This window comes from Aureobasidium pullulans (assembly GCF_000721785.1).
Source record: "Aureobasidium pullulans EXF-150 unplaced genomic scaffold scaffold_34, whole genome shotgun sequence".
NCBI classification, from domain to species: domain Eukaryota; kingdom Fungi; phylum Ascomycota; class Dothideomycetes; order Dothideales; family Saccotheciaceae; genus Aureobasidium; species Aureobasidium pullulans.
In genome coordinates this window covers 54,108-78,810 of record NW_021941054.1, presented here as the reverse complement: position 1 = coordinate 78,810, position 24,703 = coordinate 54,108, and the positions used below count along the sequence as shown (strand labels likewise).

The window sequence follows — 24,703 nt, the reverse complement described above, 5'->3', positions numbered from 1 at the left end:
CTTTGCTTCTTACATCTTGTGTATCACTGCTTGAAAGTTGAGGGCTCATTGTTTCATGATTACTGTGCACACATTTCTACATCATGCTAATGATCGAAGTTGATTTATAGTTCAGATGCATGTCTGGTGTGTTGTTATGCCTTGTCCTCATCCCTGAATCTTTCACAACCTGCACCGTTCCTTAGCTTCTCCTTTGATACACTGGCTGCTGGCAGTGCAGCTTCAACATCGACAGCTTGCATATCTCATCTCCCTAATCGCCACCTCTCAGCCTCTTCATCTCTCTTTGCTTCTTAGTGACCTTACTCTTTCCTGATCTTGACGAATTCAAGTCTCTCTACCTGATCCTTCTGCCAATGCTCTTCGGTTCTAGCTTCTAGGGAGATCCCAGGAGCAGATTCGATGAACACACGCTGCTTGCTCGTTCAAACTATCTCATGTTGCAAAACTGAGAAGCCGTCTAGATGACGTGGCAGCTAAGAGCTTTCTTGATTGATTGCTCGGTTTTGAACCTTGTTGCCGAGTCAGACCCGTACACGATCGCTCCTCCTCTTTGCATTCTGCGGGTTTCGAGATGAGTGACTTGCGATTGCTCCCGCGAACCGGGCTCGGTATCTTCGAATGTCGTCGATATAGCCAATCATTCGAACCTGGCAGCTCTTCGATCGACGGTCTGATGATTTTTGGTACTTCCAACTTCCAAGGTCCCTCTTGTTCTGGCCTCTCCAAAGGCCCAAGGAGTCTATATTGTTTCCGATCAGGATCGCCGACGCGAAGCCTTTCGTCGGCGGCGTAAACACGATCTACAGCGATCTGCCAGTTCTCACGAGAAATCACCGCCGACAGCTCGTTGAACTCCATACACGCAACGTGATTTGGGTAGCCAGCAACTTCTCTGAACCACAGGGTTGGACATCCCTCGATGACTGTCCTGACGTCTCCGTTCATCGTAGGGCTGTAGAGATCAGAACCTCCATAGTAGTTCTTGACCCACATGGCCTTGGGTCGTAGTTTGCGCAGTCGGTCCATGTAACCCGTGTCCATGCCATATTCATTGTAGATTATATCGGGACGAGAACTCATGGCTGCGATCTGGAGCGGGCGTCACGAGATTCGAGACTTGGTACTTGGTGAGAGATAAGACTGTTTTAAGGATGTATTGATGGCGTAGTGTTCCAGAAGGAAAATGCCCGAGAGAGATAGAGGTACTGGAGGTGATGAGTGAGTTAGTCAAAGTCCAGCGGTATGACCAACACGGTCACTTACTTGACGGCGATGATTCAGAAAATGACGTCTTCCGCTGGATGCTCATACTTTGTTAGTTGGGGACAAGCGTGACTGCAGTTTGAAATAGTCTAATGTGATCAAATAACACCTTGTGAGCTACTTGGTGGAAGGAGACTTATGTCCTTCATGATATGGGAAGAGTACGCCGCAGAGGAGTGTTCTTGTTATCTCTGATAAGAGATACTTATCTTTCGCTCAATCAACAACAACCCAGTCTTCGCCGTCGTCAGTACCTTCCTCTGCGAGATCCATGTATCCATCCTGATCAGCAACGTCCTGCATCTGAGCCTGTGTCTCCAAGATATCCTGCTTCACCTCTGTAACCTTCTCCTCGGCAGCTTGTGCGATAGACATATCCTTCATGCCCTGTGTCAACTCCGAGATATCATTGCCTTCCTCTTCATCACACTTCTTCTGATCATCCCTTTGTTGCTTGTAGAATTGCTGGTGATATTCAGCATATTCATTGTCGATTCTCTGCAACAACTTCGTTCTGGTTTCATTGGAGTGACCAGATTGGCAGTCTTTGATGTGCATTTTGAACTTCTGGCCATAGAATTGCTCCCAGCTGATGGGTGGACAGACGAGCTGTTGGCGATTGTGGTTTGCGTCTTCGTTCATCTGTTGTTTGGCAGCTTCTCGCTGTTGCAGCTTCTTGGCTTCTCTTGTTCTCCGCATGTTGGCTAATCTTTGTGCCTGTGTTGTCACCTTTCGCTGTTCCTGCATCGCTTCCTGCATCGGGTTCTGCATCATAGTGGAGTTCTCCGCTAGTTCATACTTCTTCGTCCTCACCGTCTGCTTCATAACCGGTAGTCTTGGTTGCTGCGTGACGATGTTCTTTCTTTCATAACTTTCCGCGGCTGCCCGCATCTCCTCCCATCGCCGGGCTGGGAGTTTTCTATAATACTGTATCTGGTATTCCTGACGTTGTTGCAGACGTTGCTGTTTGGCGGTCTCGTGCTGTTGTTCAACAGACAAGGCTGCGATTTTGGCTTCGGCTTGAGACGGGGCAACAAGCCCTTGTGGGAGTAGGTATGGCGTGGATATGGTGGATGGACAAGGGTGATCCAGACCTTGGGATGAGTCTTCCGACATCGTAGTCATAACTGCAGAGTGTGGATCGGTGGGGTGGTATATGGCTGTGAGTTATCGAAGCCTGAAGTTACGAAGTTTGGGGTTTGCGAGAGATTTGTTGGAAGTAGAGGAAGAAAGTGGAAGTCGATAAAGAGAAGCTCCCGCATTGCTTGTCGAAGTTCCAAACTATCATGAGTCAGTAGGTTCGAATTTATGACAGATATCTTCACGTGGTGTTGCGATGGTAGGAGGTCATTAGCGTTTGATTTCATATTTCATTTCGTAGAGAAAAAGCGAACTTGAGCCCCAATCATGCATAACTTCCAATCATGTTTTTTGTGCCAGCGACAAAGTTCCAGGTCTAGCATCGACTAGTCACCACTCTTGTGGTATGCTTAGTAGCTGCGACCGAACATGACCCACTTCTCGGCCTTGCGCTCACACTTGGGGTTGGTGCACTTGGTCTCACCCTGGACGAGACCCTCGGCGGGCTGCTCGAAGGGAATGCACAAGGACTTGGCACCCATGGAGGGAGCACGGGCGTCAACCTCCTGGCCCTCAATCTTGCCTGAGCTGAGCTCCTTGATCTGGTCCTCACAGTCGGGAACCAAGCAGTGGGGGATGAGACAGGTGTTCTTTGCGTTGAGAGCGGGGACGAAATCGTCCCATGAGGTGATGGTCTTGCGGTGGTCGCGGAACTCGTCCGAGGCCTTGCGGAACATGTCGCTCTGGATGGTCTCGAGCAGAGCAGGGACGTCCTTTCCGAGGTCAGCGATGGGGATCTCGCTCTTGCCGGCAGCAAGCTGGTCACGGCGGGCGACGGTGACAACGTGCTTAGCGCTGTCCTTGGGGCCGAACTCGATACGGAGGGGAACACCCTTCAACTCCCAATGGTTGAATTTCCAGCCAGGGCTCTGGTCATCACGCATGTCGGTCTCAGCGCGAACACCAGCCTCGAGAAGAACCTCCTTGATGGCGTTGGTCTCGGCGTAGTGCTTCTCGCGGTCCTCGGGGGTGGTCTTTGCGGTGATGCCAACGGGGACAATGATGGCCTGGATCTCAGCGACGCGGGGAGGAATGACCAGACCCTTGTTGTCACCGTGGGTGAGAATCATGATACCGATGGAACGAGTGGTGAGACCCCATGAGTTTTGCCAGACGTGGAGCTTCTCCTTCTTCTCTCCCTCCTTGGCGTGAGGGTCCTCGATGGTGATGTCGAACATCTTGGCGAAGTGCTGGCCCAGACAGTGAGAAGTACCGGCTTGGATACCACGGCCGGTAGCCGGGATGAATCCCTCAACGGTAGTGGTGTAGTGGGCACCGGGGAACTGCTCGGCGACAGTCTTGCGGCCCTTGACAACGGGAACTGCCAACAACTCGTGGTAAATAGCCTCGTAGTAGTCGAGAATTTGGAGGACCTCCTTGCCGGCGTCCTCCTCGGTCAAGTGAGCGGTGTGGCCCTCCTGCCACAAGAACTCGCGCGAACGGATGAAGGGCATGGGGTGCTTGAACTCCCAACGGACGACGTTGTTCCACTGGTTGAGCTTGAGGGGAAGATCGCGGTGAGAGCGGATCTTCTTTGAGAAGTAGCCGTACATGGCGGTCTCTGATGTGGGACGGACGGCGAGTTTCTTCTCCAGCTTGTTCTTTCCACCATGGGTGACCCAGGCGACTTCGGCAGCGAAGCCCTCGATGTGGTCCTTCTCGCGCTGCAAGTTGGCCTCGGAGATGAACAGGGGGAAGTAGCAGTTGCGCACGCCCATCTTTCTGATGCGCTGGTTGAAGAAGTCCTGGATGCGCTCGTAGATGCCGTATGAGCCGGGCTCGTAGATGTAGCAGCCGGGAACGTCGGTGAACTCGAGCATCTCACCCTTGGTGATGACCTGCTGGTACCACTCGGAGAGGTCGTCCTCCTTGGCCACGTCGATACCGATCAGAGCAGCGCCCTCCATCTTCTTCTTTCCGGGACCTTGGGCAACCTTAGGTTCCTTCTTTTGCTTGGCCTGAGACTTCTGTGCCTTCTTCTGGTCCTTTTGCTCTGTGGGATTGCCATGTCAGCAGCTGGAAACGCGACACAGAAGCGCCTGCGCGTAGGCTTACCCTTTGCATCGGCAGCGGGCTTCTGCTGGGGCTGGGCGCCCTCGACTGTGCCGTCGGACATTGTTGTTGTTGCTAGCTAGCGTTCGTGTGAGGATGGCGTGCGTCGCGTTGTGTTGGAGAAAGATGCGGTGGTGAGCACGGCGCTGAGGTGCGCTTGAGAGTTGCGGTCGAGTGTAATTGTTTGCGACAGCAAGGTGTAACGAAACAACTTCTTGACTCACTTTTCGTGCCGTCTCGTCCAGCTGCCCCACCTCCACCCTGTCCACCGCCAAGCCTCAATTCTCGCCGCATCCCTTCTCCGTTCACCGCTCTGCTCTTCACTTTTGTCTTCCAATACCACCTATACTGCAATGCTGGCTGGCCATTCGGACTTCAAGCGTGATCAACATACATCACTTTGCACAGAACGTGGAAGATAAAACGAGAAGAATTTTGTATTCGTCAATTTTGTCAATGGCCTTCTGGAGCTATGCATCCATACACACTTCACACTTGCATAGCTCCGCAAGTCAACAGCAATGCTCATCGAGTGAGCCACCACGGATAGCCGGTCGCAGAGGGTAGCTCCGTTTCATGGGATCTGTATGGTGCTCTGCCCCAGAAATGCACCGTAGGATAACTGTCCGCGCTGAAAACTGGTGTCTGTCGTCACGCTTCGTCAGATTCATCGTCGTCAACGATATTTTGGAGTACTAACCTTTTCCCACTGTCGATAACCTAGACTGAAGAGACAAGGGTCTTTCCAGGCCGGAATATTCTTCCCGTCCCTACTGGTGAACAGCTGGCATCCAGGCTGATGGCAACGACCGGGCCAGACACTTTCAACGCGGGAGTCGGCGCGCATCAAGGGCAAAGATATTCTTTCATATTCTTCGGACCTGAACCTAATGGTATGTCTGTTGTACCTGAATGGATTCAAGGAAACGTACGAACTCGAACTCGAACTGACAGTGACCGAATGTGGGTCGAATTGAGTTATGACGTTGATGTGTTCGTCGATGTTGTAGCCCTTTTCTAGCTGGACCACCCATTCCAGGGGTTCTCTTCTGTTACAGCGCTTTGTTAGTCTTGTCTTCACTGACTTGGTGCAGCGTACTTACCTTCCGATCCCTTGAAGGTCGAAGGCCTCTGGATCTTCCCTCTCCAGCTAGTACCAATAATAGCTCGGCCACGACATGCGATCGACCATCTCATCAATTTCTTCAGCGAGGAACTCAGCGAGAAAATCTTCATCATTTTCATAGCCCCATGATTCTGCAGCCATAGTGAAGTGGTTATCATAGTCACCGTTTCGTGCACCTGCAACAAACTTCTCGTGCTTGTGGAAGTAGTTCTGGGATACCTTGACCACGAAGCCGACACTAGGGTCGCTGCGAATTGCTTCGATGAGTTCTGTATCATTCTCTGAGACGGAGACGGTGTATCCGGGGATTTCAGGTCTGTTTTCGATGCTGAGAATTGGTCGGCCAATGAGGGTGAGATGATCATCGACTGTCTGGTTCTCTTTGAGTCCGACGACCCACATTGAAGGGCGACATGAGTGAGCCAAGGAGATCAGACCGAGCATGCAGAGTAAGATGGTCGTGAAATTGATCTGATGCATTCTTTTTGTGTGTTGTGGAGTTTGGAGAAAGCTGGATGCCTGAAAGCAGAACGCGATGTTGAGCTTGCGCTTCTATTGACGTCGCACGATGGAATCTCGAGCTGCCTCGGAAGTGGTGGTGGATCGTTTATCTGTGCAACAGATTCAAATCAAGAAACAAGTGAGCCGTGCTACAGACAGTGAGTCGCACTTTCCATTTCTAGGTGAAAGGACAGATTCTCAGTCCACGTGGTCTTGTGAACTCAATCACAACCGTCTCCTACCCTTTTTGTTTCCTCCAGCAGCAGTCCTTCGAATCAACTCCCACAGACTCAACTGCCTTCCACTATGGCGACCTTCAGGAACTGGCCGCTTCTGGTCATTCTGGTATTCCAACTTTTCTGCACCAACATGTTCGCTTGCGCACTTCTCACTACCACAACGGCAACCACCCACAGCACTACATCTGATGTCAAGTTCTCAAAGTCCAGCGTCATTGACTCTGACTGGCAGTAAGTTTGTGTTGTTGCACACTTCTGCACTCTCCAAAAGCTCTGCAGACTCGGACTCTGCATTTCCTACATTTCTCAGTCAATATTAACACTTACATAGCCCGGTTCCTCATGAGTTCGGAGTCTATTTCCATGATGGCCACACACTGGAAAAGCACTGGAAGCACATTGGCAGAGAGCTGCCAATATTCCGCTATCCCACGGTTCTTACCGGCTACAAGATCAAGTTCGGCAGTGCAGACACAAGAAACCCCATCTCGTCCGAGACAGAGATTCTCGCCCTGATTCGCAGTGATCCCGGCGTTGAGCTAGTTGCGCAGAATTTCTGGCAGCAGCTCGACCTTGGTGATGGGACCCCTCTTCCTTACCAACCTAGCCGTATTCCCCTGTTATTCAGTTGCAAGCCTGGATACCGGGAGCTGAAATGCCTGGAAAACGCTTCGCCGTATGATGTCAGGCCAGAGCCATCATGCAGAGTATACTGAGACCATGAAGAACGTCGGAAAAGAATGAGAGACATGACCAAAGCATATACCTTAACGAAACGAGAACATTTGAACTTGATATCTTGATCGCATGCGTCCACTCACAACCGTGAAATATACCATATAATCGCGGAGTGTTTTCTGAGAAGGAAGACGTGTCCGTCGAAAGGCGTTCAAGCAGGTGCTCTCACTGGACAGGTTACAAATTATGAAAAACACCCTGCATTTTGATGGTTACGACTGACTGTGCTCGATAGCTGGAGAGACCTTATTGCATGTCATCCTTCGTCTTAAACCTTACCTTTCATCTAGTCGTCAAACTGCACAATCTCTTTCGGAGATAAAGATATGCTCGCTCAAATCGCATCGTTGATGAGCTCTCACTAGACGTTCTCTTAGGTGTAAAACGTATCTTGCGTTTCGATAGCTAAAATCACTGTGCATGGAGGCTGGAGGGCGGAAAGAATATGCACAAGACTATCTGAGGAAAACTGAGGCTATCCCCCACCCTCCCAGCACCGGCGTTATGCAACTATCAAGATGCACAGTGCTTTTTGTGTTCGAAGCTGAGTCCAGTGAGAGAACCATGACTAGCTACTCTCAGCCGACATCCTCTCGGACTGCAAAAGCATCGTGCATTTTGATGACAAGAACAGGCTTGTACAAATAGGGGAGCTGGAGAGGAGTGAACAAGCGAGACAATGCAACTTGACTGGCAAGCGTCCCGATATGTGGTGGTTGGAGATTGAATCACAGGCACATTATTGACAGGAAGACTTTTCAATCCCACACATCAATACAAGACATTATTTAACAACCAAAGAAACAAGAAAGATCCGAGGGGTATATCGTTCGCAAACTTTCCTTAGCAAGAACAATAAAAGACAAACACAAAGCCATCCACCATAAATGTCATCAGTGACAGAAGTCTAGGTCTAAGCCTGCTTCTCGATCTCGGTCAACTCGACATCGGTGGCGGGCCAGAAATGGCTGAGGTCGCCGACGGGGAAGTTGATACCGAGACGCATCTCAGCAGCCATGATGACGAAAGTGATGTACCAGCCCAAGATTGCGACGACGAAGAGAAGAGCACCACCAGCCTGTGACAAATGTTAGTATCAAAGCCATGCCACGAGAGCTGAATGGGAGAGACATACGATTTGAAGGTTACCAGCCATGGCGTAATCACCAGTGGCGACGTGGAAGTAAGCACCGGCAAGGATGTAGACGGCAATGGCAGCAAAACCAAAGATACCAGCGAAGATAGCATTAGTCTTGAGGGAGAAGATGAAGTAGGTGACGAAGGCGAAACCCCAGACGATGAGGTAGAGACCGATGGCGTTGTTGTAGTCAGGGCTGGCAGCACCCTCGGCAGCGTTACCGGTGGGAGAGTAAGAGGCAGCAATGCCGAGGGAGGGAAGTTGAATCATGCCGAAAGAAAGCCAGAAGACGCAGAAGAGCGAGAGAGAGTTCATCTACGCGGTGCGTTAGTACTTTCAAAACATGTCGCAGGTAGAATGCAAGCTTACAGTGAAGAAGTTGCCCATGATCCATTCAAAGATAGCAGCGAGACCAAGGAGGACGGGACCGGTAAAAAAGAAGATACCAACAACACCAGCAAGACTGCTAGTACCAGCGAAGCCCATGAGGATCATGGAGAAGGTGAAGGTCGAGATGACGAAACCAGTGAAGCCCATAGGCACAGCATTGGCGAAACGCTTGACGTTGTTGCCATGACGGGGAGTCTTGGGAGTGAGATAAAGCTTCTCGAAAAGCTCTGGTGAGATGGTCATGCCATTGTGAGAAGAAGTGATGTTGAGGTTGTGGTTGTGCGACTTCTCGAAGACAGCATCTGCCGAAGGGCGGTTCACGTCAGTAGCGGTGGAAGACATGGTTCCTGGTGATGAGTGATATTGCGAAAAAGTTGAGCTTGACGCAGGACTGGCAACGGGATTCACACTCTCTTTTATAAATCCCATTCGGCACCTACATTACCTACCCATTGACTGGTTCAATGTTCGAGAGGTTTTAGAACCCACACCGATCTGCAGTCAATTTTCCTCATTGCTCGTCGGACTCTGAGCTTGATTAAGCGCGAAGGTCGGTTTGGTTTAGCTGATATCTGAATAGTAGTATAGTCTCTCTAAAAAATATGCTAGCGGTCCAGATGCTCGGGATGTAACAAGTTCGCTGACCCCAATGGTCTTGGCCGCTCCACTTACCGCGACCGGCAGTAGAGACCGAAACTCGGTCCAATATGGCGTTATGAGGGTGAACAACTGGCCTTCCTCAAGAGGTGTGGGTTGATAAGGACCCTACCTCAACACCATGTGGTCGAGGATCCACATGAGCGCGTGGTCAGATGCATGAGGATCAAAAAAGTTTTGCTCCCTCTTAGGACGAGTAGAGTGAACTGCCACACCTATCCGTTCGAGACTGTCTCCGCGTAGCCCTCTCCATTCTGCGGTGTGTAGAGTATGTTTTCTTGGACGACCGCAAGCCCACGAGCCCCGTCCACAATCATCGTCTTCCTCTCGTCTCAACAACAACCGAGCCATACGCTACAAGGCGCGTTGGTAGCGAGGTGCGAGTCAAGGGTCGCGAGTCGCGACTCAGTGATCGACAGGCTATATAGTGCTTGTTAAGTTCTTAGCCATGGGGCAACGATATCAGGTGAATGATCGATTTGGCAGTGCATGGTAACACTTCGACAAGAACAAGACCTTGGATATCTGAGAACGCCAATTCCGAGAGTGGTGTGACAAACATGCAATGGTAGACAAGCGTGTAGCATGAGCTCGAAGACCTTTGATCTACAGGGACCAGTATCCTCCTTTAGGCTCAAGCGACAGAGCGGACGAGAATGGATGAAAATCAGCTGCCGTCCTTCTCGACGAGAGGAGAGTCATATGAGCGCGGAGCTGAATGGACGAGACGCGCCATCATGTTTAACAAACCACTGACCAGAGCTTGTTGCCGTGTTTGCAGCCGTGCGTGTCGTCGAATCGAGAGGTGATTTGCAGTCCGCAAGACACACGGGTGAGACACGAGTCGATCAGGTCGGCTGCAACTTGCAAAGGGGAAGTCGACTGAGGGCTCTAACGGAAACAAGACTGATAAAGCAGCGGAGGACGGTTCCTTTGCAGCGAAAGTTCGTCGAGAGCTCCGTGCTCGGTAGTTGACGGCGTCGGTCATTCTTAGCCGAGAGCACTGACATTGTCAGTTGACAAGGGTCCATATTGCTCCAATGTCCATTCGTCCACACAGAGTGTTGAATGAGGACGGAAATTGGATTGTGTTTGATCCATATACTTGACCCGAAGTTTGAGTCGAGGTAGCACCTTAGATTCGAGTGGAGAAGTGAGGAGGAAAGAACGAGCGCCTAGGTCCAATCCTCGGCAGAACCTCCACCGCCTACTCAATTCAGTAGATCTGATTGATAAGATTGACGAGCCGCCCAGCGGCCCCACTTGTGAAACTTGATGTCCGAGGGTCCTGAGGCTGCCGTGTTCCTTTGATGCCAACTACATAACATGGAGACGTTGCACTGCGGATGTCGTACAGCTTAAGGAGCTCATTGGCGCTACTGTGATTCGACCCTCCGAAGGACTGTCCAGGTCGGACTTTGTCTTCCATGAACGGGAGTGGAGCAGCACAACGTACCGGCATGCTCAACAGTTTCATCTTCCATGAATGTTCGGCCTAGGGTTATCATCGAGCACAGAGTCCGTTGCTACATCTGGAGACCTGCCAGTGAGAGGCTGGCTAATTCGACCAATTCGATGCGGTAGCTTTGTGCTCCGGCCATTCGGTCGCTTGAGTGTGGTCTTGACGAACACGGGTCTCTCTGAAGGAGCGCATCAGCACGTCCTGGTGGATCTACTCCATGCATGTCATGGAGGCATCTCTTCGTTGTTCAAATCGAGCTCTCTGTTGACGATATCTACTTGTCAGAGGAGACGTTCAATGGTTACGTCGATGACGAGATGTACGATGTGCTCCAAGGACGGCCCGGCGCTGGCCATCTAGGTCTTGAGTCTCCCAAATGCACGCGATCGGGATTTGGTCCGGGATAACAGTCTTGGAACTGGGTAGATGCTGACTTCCTTGCACAAAGTAAGCAAGACTGCTACATACAACCCGCATGCTGTCAGCGGCGTTTGCTTGGCGAAAGCTTTCCATGTAACTTCACCTCGAACTCCTGGAGACGTCTCGCTACAACTCTTGTAGGCTGCCTAGCTCGATAGATCATGTCGCCCTTGACATATCGGATCGTTAGATACATGTAAACCCAGGTCCTCGCGTGCGTATGGCTGAGATCGGAGCTGGAAAGTTGCTTGTTATCTGGATACAACGATCAGTAGCTTCTGGCTTCAATCATGACCAGGATGATCTTTCAATCTTGTGGTCAAGTCAAGTAAAACAGGAGTTGACCATGTAGTGCATGCCACTGCATAACAAGCGGTTGAGTAACCTCTGTGTTGCAGCTACTTGCTTGGCCCATAGGTGGAAGAGACGAATTAAAATCGCCAAAATGCTGAAGGCCGGTCATTCAGATGCATGGAGTAGTAAATTTGGTCCAATCGACTGCTCTCCATGCAGGAGGTAAATTCGAGTGAAGACAATCCCAGTAACAAACTCGTCATTTCGCGGCAGGAGCGAAGTTGTCGTTTAACTTGCTCACCTCTTCCACAAACGCGGCTTCGCACCTTTCGACTTCTCCAAAACTACAACAACTCGACAAACACCAACAGTTCATCAATCATGGCTTCTTTCTTCGACCGCATCCGTAATGATCATGTCTTCCAGAAGGTTATGCGCGTGATCCAGTTCCTGTCCGCCATCATGTAAGCAAACGGCGCGTCTGAAAACATGAAAATCTCTTGCTAATTGCTCCAGCTCTCTCGGACTGTTCTCGTCCCGCATGTACAAGGTCTATCGCCTCGTCCGCAGCGTGCGCAACTCATCCGGTGCTGTCGAGGGTATCCTCGCTGCTGCAACCCTCTACACCATTATCACTCTCCTTATCAATCTCTGCTTGAAGAGAGGAGCACCAAAATTCCTGCGCTGGTTGTTGATCTTCCTTGATCTGGTGTTTGTCGTCGGTTTCATCGTCGTGGCTGTCTTGACCAGACCCCATGGAGGTCTCAGCAGCCTTTGCGCCACTTCGAGACAGAGAAACGATCCCAACAACCGCGACAACGCTCTGTGCAAACTGCCACTCGCAACCTTCGGTCTGGCCATCTTCAGCACGTAAGTACTCAAGTCGAAATCCAAAGAAGATCCATCTGGCCATGTATCACCACTGACTGGTAGAACAGTATCCTCCACTTCATCACCGCCGTCTTCCACGAGGCCCGCGACCACCACAGAAACAAGAGAGCCTCCCAGTCCGCCGAGGAAGAGATGAAGCGCTCTCAGGATGGCCTGCGCAACTAGGTCAGCCTCTCAAACATCACTCTTCGAAGGACGCGCTTCGGGATGTTCTGGAGCACTTTCCCGAGCCAGGGGTTTTGCGCTTTCGCGGTCATGTTTCCATCCATGACAATACGGACGGATTTGTGGATTAGTCGTAGGACTAACTGATTATGAAAACCTAATGAACTTGCTGTTATTCTCATCTTCTACACACTTTCGCATTCGTTATCTCTAGCTGTCCCAATCCTAGAACCTGCTCAGCGGTACATACATGGTTGATGAGTCTCTGGTTGAATTGCTTAGATGAGCCACATTTCAAGATGAGATTATTGTGGACTCGGCCAGTCATGGTCGGCGTTTGGCAAATCGCGACAGAGCTCTTTGGCCAGTCATCGCAGTTCTCAGTCCTTTGTGGGAATCTAAAATCTCGGATCCATAGTGGTAGATAGATCATGGGCTCAGAACACTTTGTGGAATGGTGTCCAGTTGTGTAGACCCAAGCCTATTCGGAAGTGGGCGGGGTGTACTCGCATAACTTATGCAAGATCTCCACAACCGTGAAGGCAACGGGCTTCGAGTAATCTTGTTGGGAACGTACACCAATACTAATACCAAAACTCTAGCTATATGTCTTATTCTCTTTGCCGAATGACTATTCACTTGAAGATACACTACCTGTCAAATACTATGACATCCTAGATATCTTGACGAGTATATATTTCTACACTTGATTCTGTTGCGTGCAATGCGCATCATTCGCGCGCTGTGCTTCATCATCCAGGCGATGTGAAAATCAATCTACAAGATGCTTTAAGTCTATGGCCCAAAATCACACGGTCCAGAGTACTCCAAATATTTACGGATATATCTAGTGACGGAGTAGAAGGGCTCCTCATGTTATACAAAGACGGGTACGAGTAGGCCATTGTTTTTAGACAGCGGATGCTGGTCAGGGTCATACCAGTTACAAGCCAAGAAGTCACGGTGAGACGCGTGCTCGCGTCCAAATTTTCATGACGTGGCAGTGTCTTCCAGGTGCTTCCTATGCCTGACTCTACAAGAACTATCCCAGACGTAGATGCGAGCGAGTATGAGAGAACGAGCCTGAAAGTCATTTGCGAGTCGGGTCATGGACCGCCCATGTCTCTTGCAGCGCCAATGGCCTCGATGGCAGCTCAACAAGACGGGCACAGCATGTCCTGCCTTTACCTGATCGGACGACAAGGACCAGGACAGTCGTGAATGAAGCCGATCACAACCTAGCGATAGGTCGCCTAGGTGTGTTTTCTTTTGCCGTTGATTGTCCAATTACCATTGGCAAGTAAACTGCGTCTAAAGGCCGACCGGGCGAGGACCAGGACTTCCCTGACGACTTGGCCCAATCAAGTTCACTTGTCTGTTCGAAAGAGGCTCATGGAATGGTTAAAGGATGGAAAGATCATCCAGAACTTACGTCCGTAGTTCCTGGCCAAATCAGATCTTCACACGACCCACTGGAGGGGACATTGGGCCCATCGTTTCCACGAATCCGGGATATTTGAGCTCGGCATTGGATCCGAGGAAGTTGATCTCGCAAGCCAAGAGGAGAGTGATCGGATTCAAAGACATGCCGACGTACAATGAGGGGTATGCGGCGAAGAACCTTGCAGACTCGGTGTGATTCAGATTCTAGTATCCAGCTCAGTTGAAGGCTTGACCGCAGCTTCCTGGTAAGCCCTTTGCACGCATTGGGAACTCACACTTGTCCAAGAACGTCACGTCAACACAATGACTAGAGAACATGCAAACGACTCGGTTGTCTTATGTTCAGCAAGGCCAATGCCGCGATGGCCACTTTGAAGAACAAGGATGCTGTTTCCGGTCAACGTCCATGCAGATTTTGTGCACAACCTCTTTTGGGAGGTGGACCCACGCTTCCCCAGATTTCGAACTGCTTTAGGACGAAACTACTGCACCAGTTGCATAGAATCGTAACTCGCAAATCGCGATGCGATGCGGACAATGCCTCTCGATGAGCCGTGAAGAAGCGTTTCTTGCTGAGAAAGAACGCAAGAAGAACGGAATCGAATACTGGGAAGACAATGTTATTATACATCGCATAACAACCCCTGGATCGTACAGGTACGCCCCTTCAACAGATACTTCAAGTATAAGGACGAGCTGATCCTTCCTATATTATGCGCGTTAAGCTTTGGCTATCGCGATCAGCCAGCCCCGCCTGCTACGTACTACGCAGCCTCCTTCGTCCTGCAGCAGAACACCTTGCACCGTCGTACACTTGACAGAATAACCGAATTACTAAAATCAAATCATCGCTTGATGGTGCGTACACTCGTCTGTCGCTGTGTGCTGGTGCATGGCCTGGTTCGGGAACGTCGTAACCACTTGTGATCAGCAACAGACGTCAGAAGCTTTTTGGTGAGATCTCCCCGCCTGGCCCGCTCCGTTCGTACCAGCCGGCAACCACGACAGGCCAAAACCTTCCACAAACTACGACCATCGACCGCGTTAAACACCACAATCCGAAGAAATTAGGATTTCATCAACAATCAACATATGTCACCAGCTCGGGAAAACCTTTTGCTGGCGACCATGGCCCAGATCTCATAATTAGGGGGCCATGAGATGAGGACGTTTCTAAGGATCAAAGAGGTTCGGTAGCAACGTCTGCTCAACGACGTAACTCTTTCCATCACGGGCCGTGCCTCGTGGGTACCGAACAAACCAGAACTGGGGAATTCCACTCCAACCACCTCGATCAGACAGGCAACGCTTCCATGCTAACCCAACTTCGTAGAATGCTCATGAATCAGAACACGAGACAGCGATGTTGCCACCAAGTGGTTCTAACTTCTACGATCAGCAGCGCTGTTCCCGAAAAGAAGTCACCCCTTTTACCTTCTTAGGAAGAAACAGGTACACATTGGAAGGCGACAGTTAGCTGAAGCTGATTGCTCATGCATAATACGCGTTTGGTACGCCCCTGCGTCATACAAAAGTCCCCCAGGGCCCCAGAATGGACTGCCATGAGGAACAAGTTCAGCTACCAGCTAGCTGGCCGTTACAAGCTATGATGAAGCTCACAAGGAGTCCCCACCTCCCTAAATGAAACTCTCGTCGATCTCGAAGATGATCAGAACCAGAGTGGTCAAGCATATATCCAATCCGGATCCACCCCGCTCTCTCTTTTTGTCCGTCGATGATGTCGTATGCCACGTCAGAGTAGGTCCCGTTCTCTATTTGAACAGGGTTCTTGTTGCTGCTGCTGCAGTTGCTTCCCTCTATTCCACTACCTCTGGAGCATGCTCGGTCTACGAACAAATCCTCTTAGTACGTGTCTGAGTACCTTCCTTGATAGCTGCGTTCAAGCAATCTTGAGCTGACTGATTTTCTTCCATCAGACCGCGTCCCTAGCTTTTCTTCCGGACTACCAACAGAAACCCCCTCTGATCATTACATCAACATGGAGCACCAATACCAATCACCGGCTATTGATAGCCTCTTGGTTGCGAAGAAACGTAAAGACTCCGCAGCGGATGAGCCATCTCCGCAGACACCTACAGGCAGCGGTTTCCTCAATCGCCGACTCGATTCAAGCTCGATGGCTCACAGATCCTTTTCGAACCATAGATCTCCTACACGCAACCAGGACAGTCATGCTATGCACATGGAGTCAAGAATAGTCAAGGAATTTGACACAATCGATGCCACGCTCATGAGCAACATGACTATTGAGATCTTCTCAGACTACATTGCGCGAGAACGTCTCAGCTCAATGCCTCACAGGGGTAGTCTCTGGGATCGAGTGCTACGATGGGCCGAGTTTTACGCTCTTCAGATTGATGCTTACGCTAAGAAGATCGGATCATTCGTCCCCGAAAGCCATTACGCAGCAAGACAGATCTACACCTTGCTTCGCTCGCTGCTTGAGCTCGGAGAAGTCAACGCTGGCGCTCTCAACACGACCTTCGGCATATTTTACAAACTTGGCCTCTCGTTGTCGTTCTTGTCTTCTCACGAGGCACAGCTCAGTCTGAGCACCGATATCCGAGAGGATGTCAGCAGAGCCTTCCGCGACATTCACCTATTGGTGTTCGATGTTGCGTCTTACTACCAAGGATCTGTTCGCGGTCTCTCGCGCGGCTCTGTCACTATCGACTTCACTTTCCTCTTCCGAGAGCACCTCAATAACTTCAACAACCGCAAGAACCGGTATGTATACCTTTGATGTCTTGACAAGAGTTCGCATCGCTAATGGTATTCAGTATTATGAACCACATCTGGAGCCACGCTCTAGGAGGCGATGCTTCCAGGGACGTACATGAGATCCGTAAATGGCTGGATCAAAGAGCCTTTCTCTTGCGAAGCATCTCTGCTGAATCTCTGACTTACGCATCCCAATACGACGAGTACACTTGCGAGTGGTTCCAGAGACACTTGCTTGAGTTCACTCGCAGTGATCAAGATATCCTCGCCATCACCGGTCCACCCGGAAGTGGTAAATCAGTGCTCTCTAGCTGGATCCAGGAGAGGTTGCAGCGCCCCCTAGATCGTAAAACTCACAGCACCGTGATGTTCTCATTTGACTCCGACATCCCAAGCGAAACCACTTCGCTTGCACTGGCCAAGAGCCTGACGCTACAGCTCATGGACATTCGTCTTGGTAACGTTCGTATGTTCCAAGCTGTTGTCGAGGCCTACAATAGCAACAGCTCTGTTGATATGGAGAACCACCTTTGGGCTGCTATCGATGCTGCCTTCTCCGACTTCGCCGAACCTACCATGATCATCATCGATGGCCTGGATCAACTCCGCGACAACAAGAAGCAGGTCTGTGAACGTATGGCGAGACTCTCGAGCGCTCACCATACCCTCAGATCTGTCATTCTCTCCAGACCCAATACTCTTCCCGAGAGTGACAAGACATGGAGAACGTTCGAGATCAAGCCCGATCACGTTTATGAAGACGTCCAACACGTCGCAAAGACTCAGCTCCAGAGCTGCACAGCTCTCCATAAGAAGAAAGAGACTGAGAGACACGCAATCCTTGAACGCCTAGTCAAGACTGCCAATGGCTCTTTCCTCTGGCTTAAGCTGGCAATTGACGTTCTCAATCTATCCAAGCTGCCCGAGGATCTAGACAAGAACTTGGAAAAGCTTCCAAAGACGCTTGACGAAATCATCAAGCAGCGCGCTGGTTTCGTCGATTTCACGGACAGTGACGTGAAGCTCTTGATCTCATACATGATGGTGACCGAGAGACCCTTGTCTATCAACGAGCTTTATGACGTTCTACAGGTCGACCTCCAGAAGAAAATCAACACGCACCGCGACATTGATCTCAAGAGCAAGTTCGAAAAGACATATGGATTGCTGCGTCCCAACAACAACGGTCTTGTGAAGTTCTTGCATCCTGCGATCAGAGAACACTTCATCGCTGTTCAGATCAAGGGGGAGAAGCTCTTGCCCCACAAGGAGGCCCACACCGATCTCACCCTTAGACTGCTCACTTACAGCAAGGCTTGTCTGACCAAGCCTCATGATATCTCTCTTGAGCCTCTTCCTCATGGTGAAGTCGAACGTCTGTTCATCGAACACGATCTCTTGGAATACGCTGTTCGTAACTGGACCACCCACTTCCGTCAGTCCACTTTGTTCAAGCCATCAGGAGCCTTTGGCTTCTCGTCCGAGATCAAGGCTGCCTTCCCAACCTCCCCTTCTATGCCGTTGCTGGAGTGGACTTGTTGGGATGCCCAGTTCCCTACAAACGAACTTCTGCCCGTCCATGATCTCTCCCAACGTATTCGCTCTGAGGTCTTCCAGGAGAAACACGTCGTTACGTTGCAGAGTCTTGTTGCTTGCGCTTACGTGTACCACATGTACTCGTCTCCTACTTCAGCAGCACCATACTTTGTTCGTGCTTCGCGTGTCAGTCAGCATGTCTTGCCTAAGTGGAACAGGATCACGGTGACTTTGACTGAGACCTTCCTGACCATCACAGACTCGATGAAGTTTACAAGCCGTACTGAGCTTATGACCTTCAGAGAGGAGATGCTCAAGTTCATCGTCACAGCCTACAAGCATACCCATGGTGATACCAGTGATGTGGTCATACGCTTCACCAAGACACTGGCCGAACTATACACTGCCATCCACGAAGAGGAACATGCCACACAGTGCTGGAAGGAACTCCATACAGTCATCACCAACAAGCACGGTGAAGGCTCTGATTTCGAGAGAGAAATCAGCGGCAAATTGATGGTCGTTCTCAAGGGCGATGAAGACTTTGAAGTCGGAAGATACCGTCGCGATATCTTCGCTGTTGGCGATGAAAGTACCGTTGTTTGGGATACCGCCCGAATCCAGATGTTCTTGAAGCTGGCACAGGCCTGTGAGCACCGCAAGGAGCTGCACGAAGCCGAGGAGCTCTACGTTACACTATGGACTCGCCTTCTTGAGCTTTGCAGACATGAAAGCTCTCACTCAGTCGAGGTCCGCATCAGCATGCTCCAGATCGCTGTCGAGTACGTCCATTTCCTCCGCAGACAACAACGTACGGAAGAGGCGAAGAATGTCCTTATCGTCATCTGGACCGAACACAAGCATTATGGATGCGAGTCTGAAGCCTTCTATCAGGAATTGACCGCCATCGCTAAGCTTATGAGGACTCTTGAGCTTCACAGTCTATCTATCTCTGTCCTTGAGCGCGTCTCGAACTTTTATAAGGCGGTAGGCAAGCACGAGAGCAGCTACGCGCGCGAGTGCGAAGCAACTATGATCGAAGTCTTCCAGGAGAGTACAGAGAAACACTCTTCTTCAACCTCCCGGAGCGAGACTAGCGATGAGATGGAGACGGTCGTCCGCAGGATGTTCAGCTCATCGACCACTTTGTCCACTGAGACGATCAAGATCGCTAGATCAGCGGTTCACATGCATATGAGACAGGAGCGTTGGTCTGAGGCAATCAGTTTGCTGACCCGAACTCTGGACCTCATGAAGTTTACGGGTTCTTGGGGAGGCGAGGTTTGCTTGCCTAACGACTACGCCGACGAGTCCATCGAATTTGCCCTCGACCTTGGAAAATGCTATATGAGAAGCAAGCGCCATCAGGAGAGCTTGGCAGTCTACCTGCAGCTCTGGCAAGCGGTCCGCAGCTCTTGCGGCATCGATGACAAGCGCAGAACGGTCATTCTTGACGTCTTGGTGCAGAACTACACCGAGCACAAGAGATGGAGAGCTCTGGTCGAGCTCCAGAAAGACCTGTTGCTTGAATACCGTAGACACCTTGGCAAGTCGCATGAACGCATCATTGGTCTCCTGTATTACCTTGGTGATTTGACCCTCGAGCATGGTCATGGATACCCCGAAGACTACTATCGCGAGATTGTTGACATTATTGGGACATCCAACACGAAGCTGTCTTTCAGGGCCTACAAGAGATTAAGCCAAATCTACTACGATGAGAGCAATTGGGTCGAACTTAGAATTGTTTGCGACGTCCTCTGGACCCTGCTTACCACCCAGACCAAGGAGCACGACTACGACGAGAATTACGTAGAGCTGTTGTACATCAGATACGCCTATGTTCTCAAGCACCACAACAGAGGAAACGGTAAGTTGGATCACAAGCACTTGGCCATCGTCGCACAGCAATACCGCGATATTTGCGTCACAAAGTTCGGCTCTTCGTCTGCTGTTGCTATTCGTGCCAGAATCGAGTATGCTTCGGTACTTATGGAGGACGAATCAACCAAGGTCGAGGCAGTCAATGCTTACGAGGAGATCATCACGACCACCAAGAACAGCAAGGCCACTATTGACGAGACAACCATGTCAATGGTCAAGAGCCGTATGACAGAAGCCTACGTGCACGTCCACCGTAAGGGCATATCCTCTGCTGCAACAACCGAAAAGGCCATTGCCGTACTTCAGGAACGTTTCCAACAACTGAAGAGTTCTCATGGAGTCGCTCATTCGGAGGCCTTGTCTGTCCTCAACGAGCTCATCTCGATGCGCTACAAGACGAAGAAGACGGACGAGGATGAGCAAAGTATTGTTCGCCTCTTGCAAGAGCACACACTTGAAATCCTTACCAAGGAGAAACAGTCTCAGGTTCTATTCGAGGCAGCAAACGCCATCAGTGCCATTTACATCACTTGCGGTTATCATGCTCAAGGTCTCGAACTCGTGCAAGCTGCCAGACGCCAGATCATCTCGGGTCACTCAGAGACTAAGAGCGGCTTCAAGCTCGATAAGTCAGTTGGCCGCATCGCTTTCGTGTTCCTTGTCACGTTCGAGCTGGCGCTCAGAGGATCTTCTCACAACTATTCCGAGGTTATGGCAGATTGGCTGACCGAGGCTGTGCTGTACGACAACTACTCTCGTAGTCTGACCACTCAATCAAAAACAGAGCTTCTGCTCCTGCGCAGTGCTCATCTCAGATCCTTCTGGGTCGTTCGCTCTCGCTACGAGGAGATTGAGGTGTTGGACTCGCGCGTCTTCGACATCTTCAACAAGCAGTTCGGCAACGCTCTCAAGACTAGACCTGAGATGATCAAGGTCTTCCTGACAGCACTCCTTGTTCACATTGGATCTGGAGATGCCTACGACATTCATGTCGTCAAAGCTGCTTCTATTGCGGGCAACAACAAGGTCGAAGAGTTGATTCAGAAGGGCAAGTACCAGGAAGCCGCAGAGGTCGGCTACTGTACATTCCAATTTGTAATGACCCAGGGCGGGTACCAGCAAGCTGGAATGATCGGCTACGGCTTCAAACTCGCCAAGTACATGACCGCCAGAGGCAACCTTCCTGCCGAGATGCACACAAAGATGCTGCAAGCCAGCAGGGAAGTCATGGCCGAGGTATTGAACGCTTGCAAGGCTCTCAATGTCAACTTCATGCAGTTGCACGACCACGAGCTCAACGATCTTGTCGAGCTTCTCGGTGAGCAGGAGAACTACAAGGAGCTTGAGATCATTCTTGAGTCCCTGTGGAAGTCTCGTCATGGCCAGAAGCACTGGTGCGAAGACACCCTCATCAACCTTGGTGTCCGTCTCGTTATCTCGCGCCATCTCGCCTCTAGCCATGGCCACTCTCACGGTGCAATCCACCTTGCTGAGGATATCACCTACAACTTGCGTCGCGTGCTCGGTGGCCTTCACCCTCACACCCTCAAGATGTCGACTTTGCTTTCGCAGCTCTACACTAGTGCCAAGTTGTACAGTGACGCTCTCAACGTACATGAAGAGATCATTCAACTCATTGTTTCCGGAGATGATGGTGACGACCGTACCATCGATGTTGTTTCCGCCTCCGCCGCTCGCCAACAAGTCGATCTCCTCAAGGCTGCATATCAACGCAACGGCGGTTGGGTCAAGTCCCCCGACTTCTACAGAAAGCTCATCAACAACCTCACAAAGATGTTCTCGAAATCCTCCGAGTTCAAGAACATCCAACCCGTTCAAGAATGGCAAGCAAAGCCTGACAACAGCACTGTCAGCATTGGTATCTTTGAGAAGCCTCAGCAGTGGATGTTTGTCGTCCAAGACGATATTTTGCCTCTGGAGGGTGGAAAACAAATTCAAGGCACGACTGCCGAGGATGGATTTTCGCGTGCACCTTTGCCTATGAAGAAGATCAAGCAGTCCGGTTGGAGTTTGAGACGTATCTCTGATCTCTGGGGTATGAAGCAGCAGCCGAGTGTTGGAAATCTGCATGCTGAGATTACGTATTGATTGATGAGATGATGATGGGATATGTTTCATTTGTTGGAGTTTGATACTTTTTGGTTCCGCTCGTAATGACTCTGTAGTGTTTACTTTTATTCTTATGCATTCATGATTTCCATTCTTATGTCAATGCTCTTACGTCCAGTGGTTTCGCAATTACTTTGAGCCCATCCACGTGTCCAATCCAATTGACAGGGCCTGCGACGGGAGCTCGAGAATTCATAGCTCTCAGCTGCTGGAAAATTCAAGCCTCGAGCACTCTGAGCGGCTTCACGACTCAAGGCCCAACGGAAAGTGCGACCAATAAGTTCTTAATCCATCTGTAATTTCATCATGCAAGACAATCATGCCTCTTTCCCAATCTGCTGATGTGTTGTACAGTACATGTAACCAAACACTTCTGTCAAACAATCACCCTCGAACGCTCTTCTCACTCACAGTCCACTTCGCCGGACTCTTCAACCCCGCCCTCTCAGCCTGCCCTTCTGTCTCCTTAGCCTTCTGATTCACCGAATCCATCTCAAAGCCCGCGATTAATTTATACTGCTTGCCCACACCTTCCAATTCCTCCCTTGGAATAACATCAAAGATGTTTTTGAATCCATCTGGCGCTCTTTCGTGAGCGAGTTGCAGAACATGGTCGGGTCCATTGGCTCTGTTTGCCATGACGATTTTGGCGGTGGGTGGGAGGCGGATGGCTTGGTATTGTTGGAGGGCGAGGGAGATGTCGGCGGGGTTGTTGGAGAGGCAGGCGGTTAGTGCTTCGGCGTCGATAATGGCTTGGGAAGCGCCGTTGCTGCCGATTGGGCTTTTCGATGTTTGTCAGTGAAAGTCCTGAGAAAGTGGGCTTGAGGTCAGAACTTACTACATAGCATGAGCAGCATCTCCAAGTAGAGTAAGCCTTCCAAAACTCCAGCGATCAACAGGGTCACGATCGCTCATGGGGAACTCATAGACCTTATCAGTGTCATCAATCAACTGCTTCATACTCAATCCACCACACTGCCAGTCTTGGAATGGCCCCTCGAATTTGGACTTGGGAACCACATTAGTCCAATCCACAGGCGGAGGTGTAAGATCAGGGTCGTCCTTGTCCCTGACCCGCAGCTCGGCAATCCAATTTACCAAACTCTTGCCTTTGCGCATGGAAGTGCCAGAGATAGGATAGGCGATGAACTTCTGATCTGCATGACCTGCCCAGACCATTGATGCTCCTGTCAAGTAGGGCTCTTGCTCGTGGCAGCCTCGCCATAGGATACGACCTGAAAAGCGTGGCGGGCCTTCGTCTGGGTAAAGCAATTTACGCGCTACACTGTTGATACCATCGGCTGCAATCAACACGTCTCCAGTCATTTCCGGGATCTCTGGTTGCAGGGCCAGGTCACTTTTTCGTACGAAGCGAGCGGTGATTGTGTCTTTAGGGCTGTCTCCCAGCATGTTTTCATCCTGCTCGAAACTTGCGAGTGCGTGACTTAGATGAACACGATCGGAGCCTAGACGTTCTTTGACAGTGTCCAGAAGCAGGATTTGGAATTCGCCGCGGTGGATACTGAATTGAGGTACAGCGTAGCCTGCACTTTCACCCCTGGGTTCACTCAAAATGGCATCTCCATGACGGTTGTAAAAGTTGAGCTCCTGGGTCTCAATGGCAGTTGACTTTAGTGCGGGCAGAAGACCGAGGTTTCTCAAGATGAGAACTGCTGAGGGTTGGACATTGATGCCTACACCGAGTGTTGTGAGGTTCGACGCAGCCTCGAAGATATGGATGTCTGTGAAGCCTGCTGCATGGAGAGACAATGCTGTAGTAAGACCTCCAATACCAGCACCAGCGATGATGATCCTGGGCTGTTTGTCCGGAAGAAAAGGCATGATTATGTCGTTTCCTCCACGCGAGCAGAGAATAAGTTGGTGACTTTCGGCCTTCCGATTGATGTGTTCGTGAGACGTCGATTCTTAGTATGCTGTAGGAAGAGTTCTATTCAGCAATTGAGTTTCCAGGATTCAGAGGTCACTGCCCCGTGATATATTAGGTACGTCTCGATTTACCGTCGTCGTCCATCCCACGTCCCGGTTTTGGCTATTTCGATTGCCGAGGTTTGGAGTTGATGGTGAGAACTCCGGGGTCGGAGACGAACCAACAAGCCACGACTTGGAGAGTCTGGGCCTTTGTCCGTACATTACTCTATGGGAAAGAGAGAGCTGCTTCTCATCTCAAGGGACTTGTCGAGAATACTGTCGTTCTGGCATGAACGGATTCCTGCTACATTGCCATCGTAGAGAGATGTTGGTCGGAAGAGCATATGGACGTCGCTATCAGGCAGCTGGTCTGTGTCAACGTTACTAACAGACTTGTGCTTCGAACGGGCGTGTTTCCAACATCAAAGGAACGAGTGCCGAATCCTAGGGCCTCTCTGCCCACCGGGGCTACCATCACTCGCTATTGGAATGCACAATGTGTTGAAAGTAGATCTAGGCCAGAGAGGGAACGTTAAAGTGGCTTTCTGCTCGAATTTGCA

The 24,703-nt window shown here is 50.5% G+C and overlaps 9 protein-coding genes across 9 annotated transcripts; 3 read left to right on the top strand and 6 right to left on the bottom strand.

The window, feature by feature from the left end:
• Positions 1 to 435: 435 nt before the first annotated feature.
• On the bottom strand, positions 436 to 1,083 carry M438DRAFT_387926 (uncharacterized protein; the record flags this gene model as incomplete). Its single annotated transcript, XM_029909006.1, has 1 exon — positions 436 to 1,083. One exon carries the CDS (start codon positions 1,081 to 1,083, stop codon positions 436 to 438), a length of 648 nt encoding a protein of 215 aa, XP_029755471.1.
• A 326-nt stretch (positions 1,084 to 1,409) lies between these two features.
• On the bottom strand, positions 1,410 to 2,391 carry M438DRAFT_409589 (uncharacterized protein; the record flags this gene model as incomplete). Its single annotated transcript, XM_029910024.1, has 1 exon — positions 1,410 to 2,391. The coding sequence occupies one exon, from the start codon at positions 2,389 to 2,391 to the stop codon at positions 1,483 to 1,485; it is 909 nt and encodes a 302-aa protein (XP_029755470.1). The 3' UTR covers positions 1,410 to 1,482.
• A 227-nt stretch (positions 2,392 to 2,618) lies between these two features.
• Positions 2,619 to 4,590, bottom strand: M438DRAFT_306468 (prolyl-tRNA synthetase). Its single transcript, XM_029902266.1, has 2 exons — positions 4,462 to 4,590; positions 2,619 to 4,399 (listed from the first exon to the last, which is right to left on the bottom strand). The coding sequence occupies exons 1-2, from the start codon at positions 4,520 to 4,522 to the stop codon at positions 2,757 to 2,759; spliced, it is 1,704 nt and encodes a 567-aa protein (XP_029755469.1). The 5' UTR covers positions 4,523 to 4,590; the 3' UTR covers positions 2,619 to 2,756.
• A 795-nt stretch (positions 4,591 to 5,385) lies between these two features.
• On the bottom strand, positions 5,386 to 6,354 carry M438DRAFT_349794 (uncharacterized protein). Its single transcript, XM_029906478.1, has one exon. The coding sequence runs from the start codon at positions 6,062 to 6,064 to the stop codon at positions 5,609 to 5,611; it is 456 nt and encodes a 151-aa protein (XP_029755468.1). The 5' UTR covers positions 6,065 to 6,354; the 3' UTR covers positions 5,386 to 5,608.
• Positions 6,355 to 6,391: 37 nt separating this feature from the next.
• M438DRAFT_339872 (uncharacterized protein) lies at positions 6,392 to 7,040 on the top strand (the record flags this gene model as incomplete). The annotated part of the gene is made up of 2 exons (XM_029904263.1): positions 6,392 to 6,555; positions 6,656 to 7,040. 2 exons carry the CDS (start codon positions 6,392 to 6,394, stop codon positions 7,038 to 7,040), a joined length of 549 nt encoding a protein of 182 aa, XP_029755467.1.
• Positions 7,041 to 7,827: 787 nt separating this feature from the next.
• Positions 7,828 to 8,932, bottom strand: M438DRAFT_306465 (uncharacterized protein; the record flags this gene model as incomplete). Its single annotated transcript, XM_029902265.1, has 3 exons — positions 7,828 to 8,140; positions 8,198 to 8,515; positions 8,570 to 8,932. 3 exons carry the CDS (start codon positions 8,930 to 8,932, stop codon positions 7,976 to 7,978), a joined length of 846 nt encoding a protein of 281 aa, XP_029755466.1. The 3' UTR covers positions 7,828 to 7,975.
• Positions 8,933 to 11,807: 2,875 nt separating this feature from the next.
• M438DRAFT_150012 (uncharacterized protein) lies at positions 11,808 to 12,568 on the top strand. The gene is made up of 2 exons (XM_029898961.1): positions 11,808 to 12,293; positions 12,362 to 12,568. The coding sequence occupies exons 1-2, from the start codon at positions 11,965 to 11,967 to the stop codon at positions 12,477 to 12,479; spliced, it is 447 nt and encodes a 148-aa protein (XP_029755465.1). The 5' UTR covers positions 11,808 to 11,964; the 3' UTR covers positions 12,480 to 12,568.
• Positions 12,569 to 16,125: 3,557 nt separating this feature from the next.
• M438DRAFT_284076 (uncharacterized protein) lies at positions 16,126 to 22,193 on the top strand (the record flags this gene model as incomplete). Its single annotated transcript, XM_029901429.1, has 2 exons — positions 16,126 to 16,670; positions 16,724 to 22,193. 2 exons carry the CDS (start codon positions 16,126 to 16,128, stop codon positions 22,191 to 22,193), a joined length of 6,015 nt encoding a protein of 2,004 aa, XP_029755464.1.
• A 304-nt stretch (positions 22,194 to 22,497) lies between these two features.
• Positions 22,498 to 24,449, bottom strand: M438DRAFT_328389 (FAD/NAD(P)-binding domain-containing protein). The gene is made up of 2 exons (XM_029903203.1): positions 23,053 to 24,449; positions 22,498 to 22,995 (listed from the first exon to the last, which is right to left on the bottom strand). Exons 1-2 carry the CDS (start codon positions 24,054 to 24,056, stop codon positions 22,599 to 22,601), a joined length of 1,401 nt encoding a protein of 466 aa, XP_029755463.1. The 5' UTR covers positions 24,057 to 24,449; the 3' UTR covers positions 22,498 to 22,598.
• Between the last annotated feature and the right edge of the window lie 254 nt (positions 24,450 to 24,703).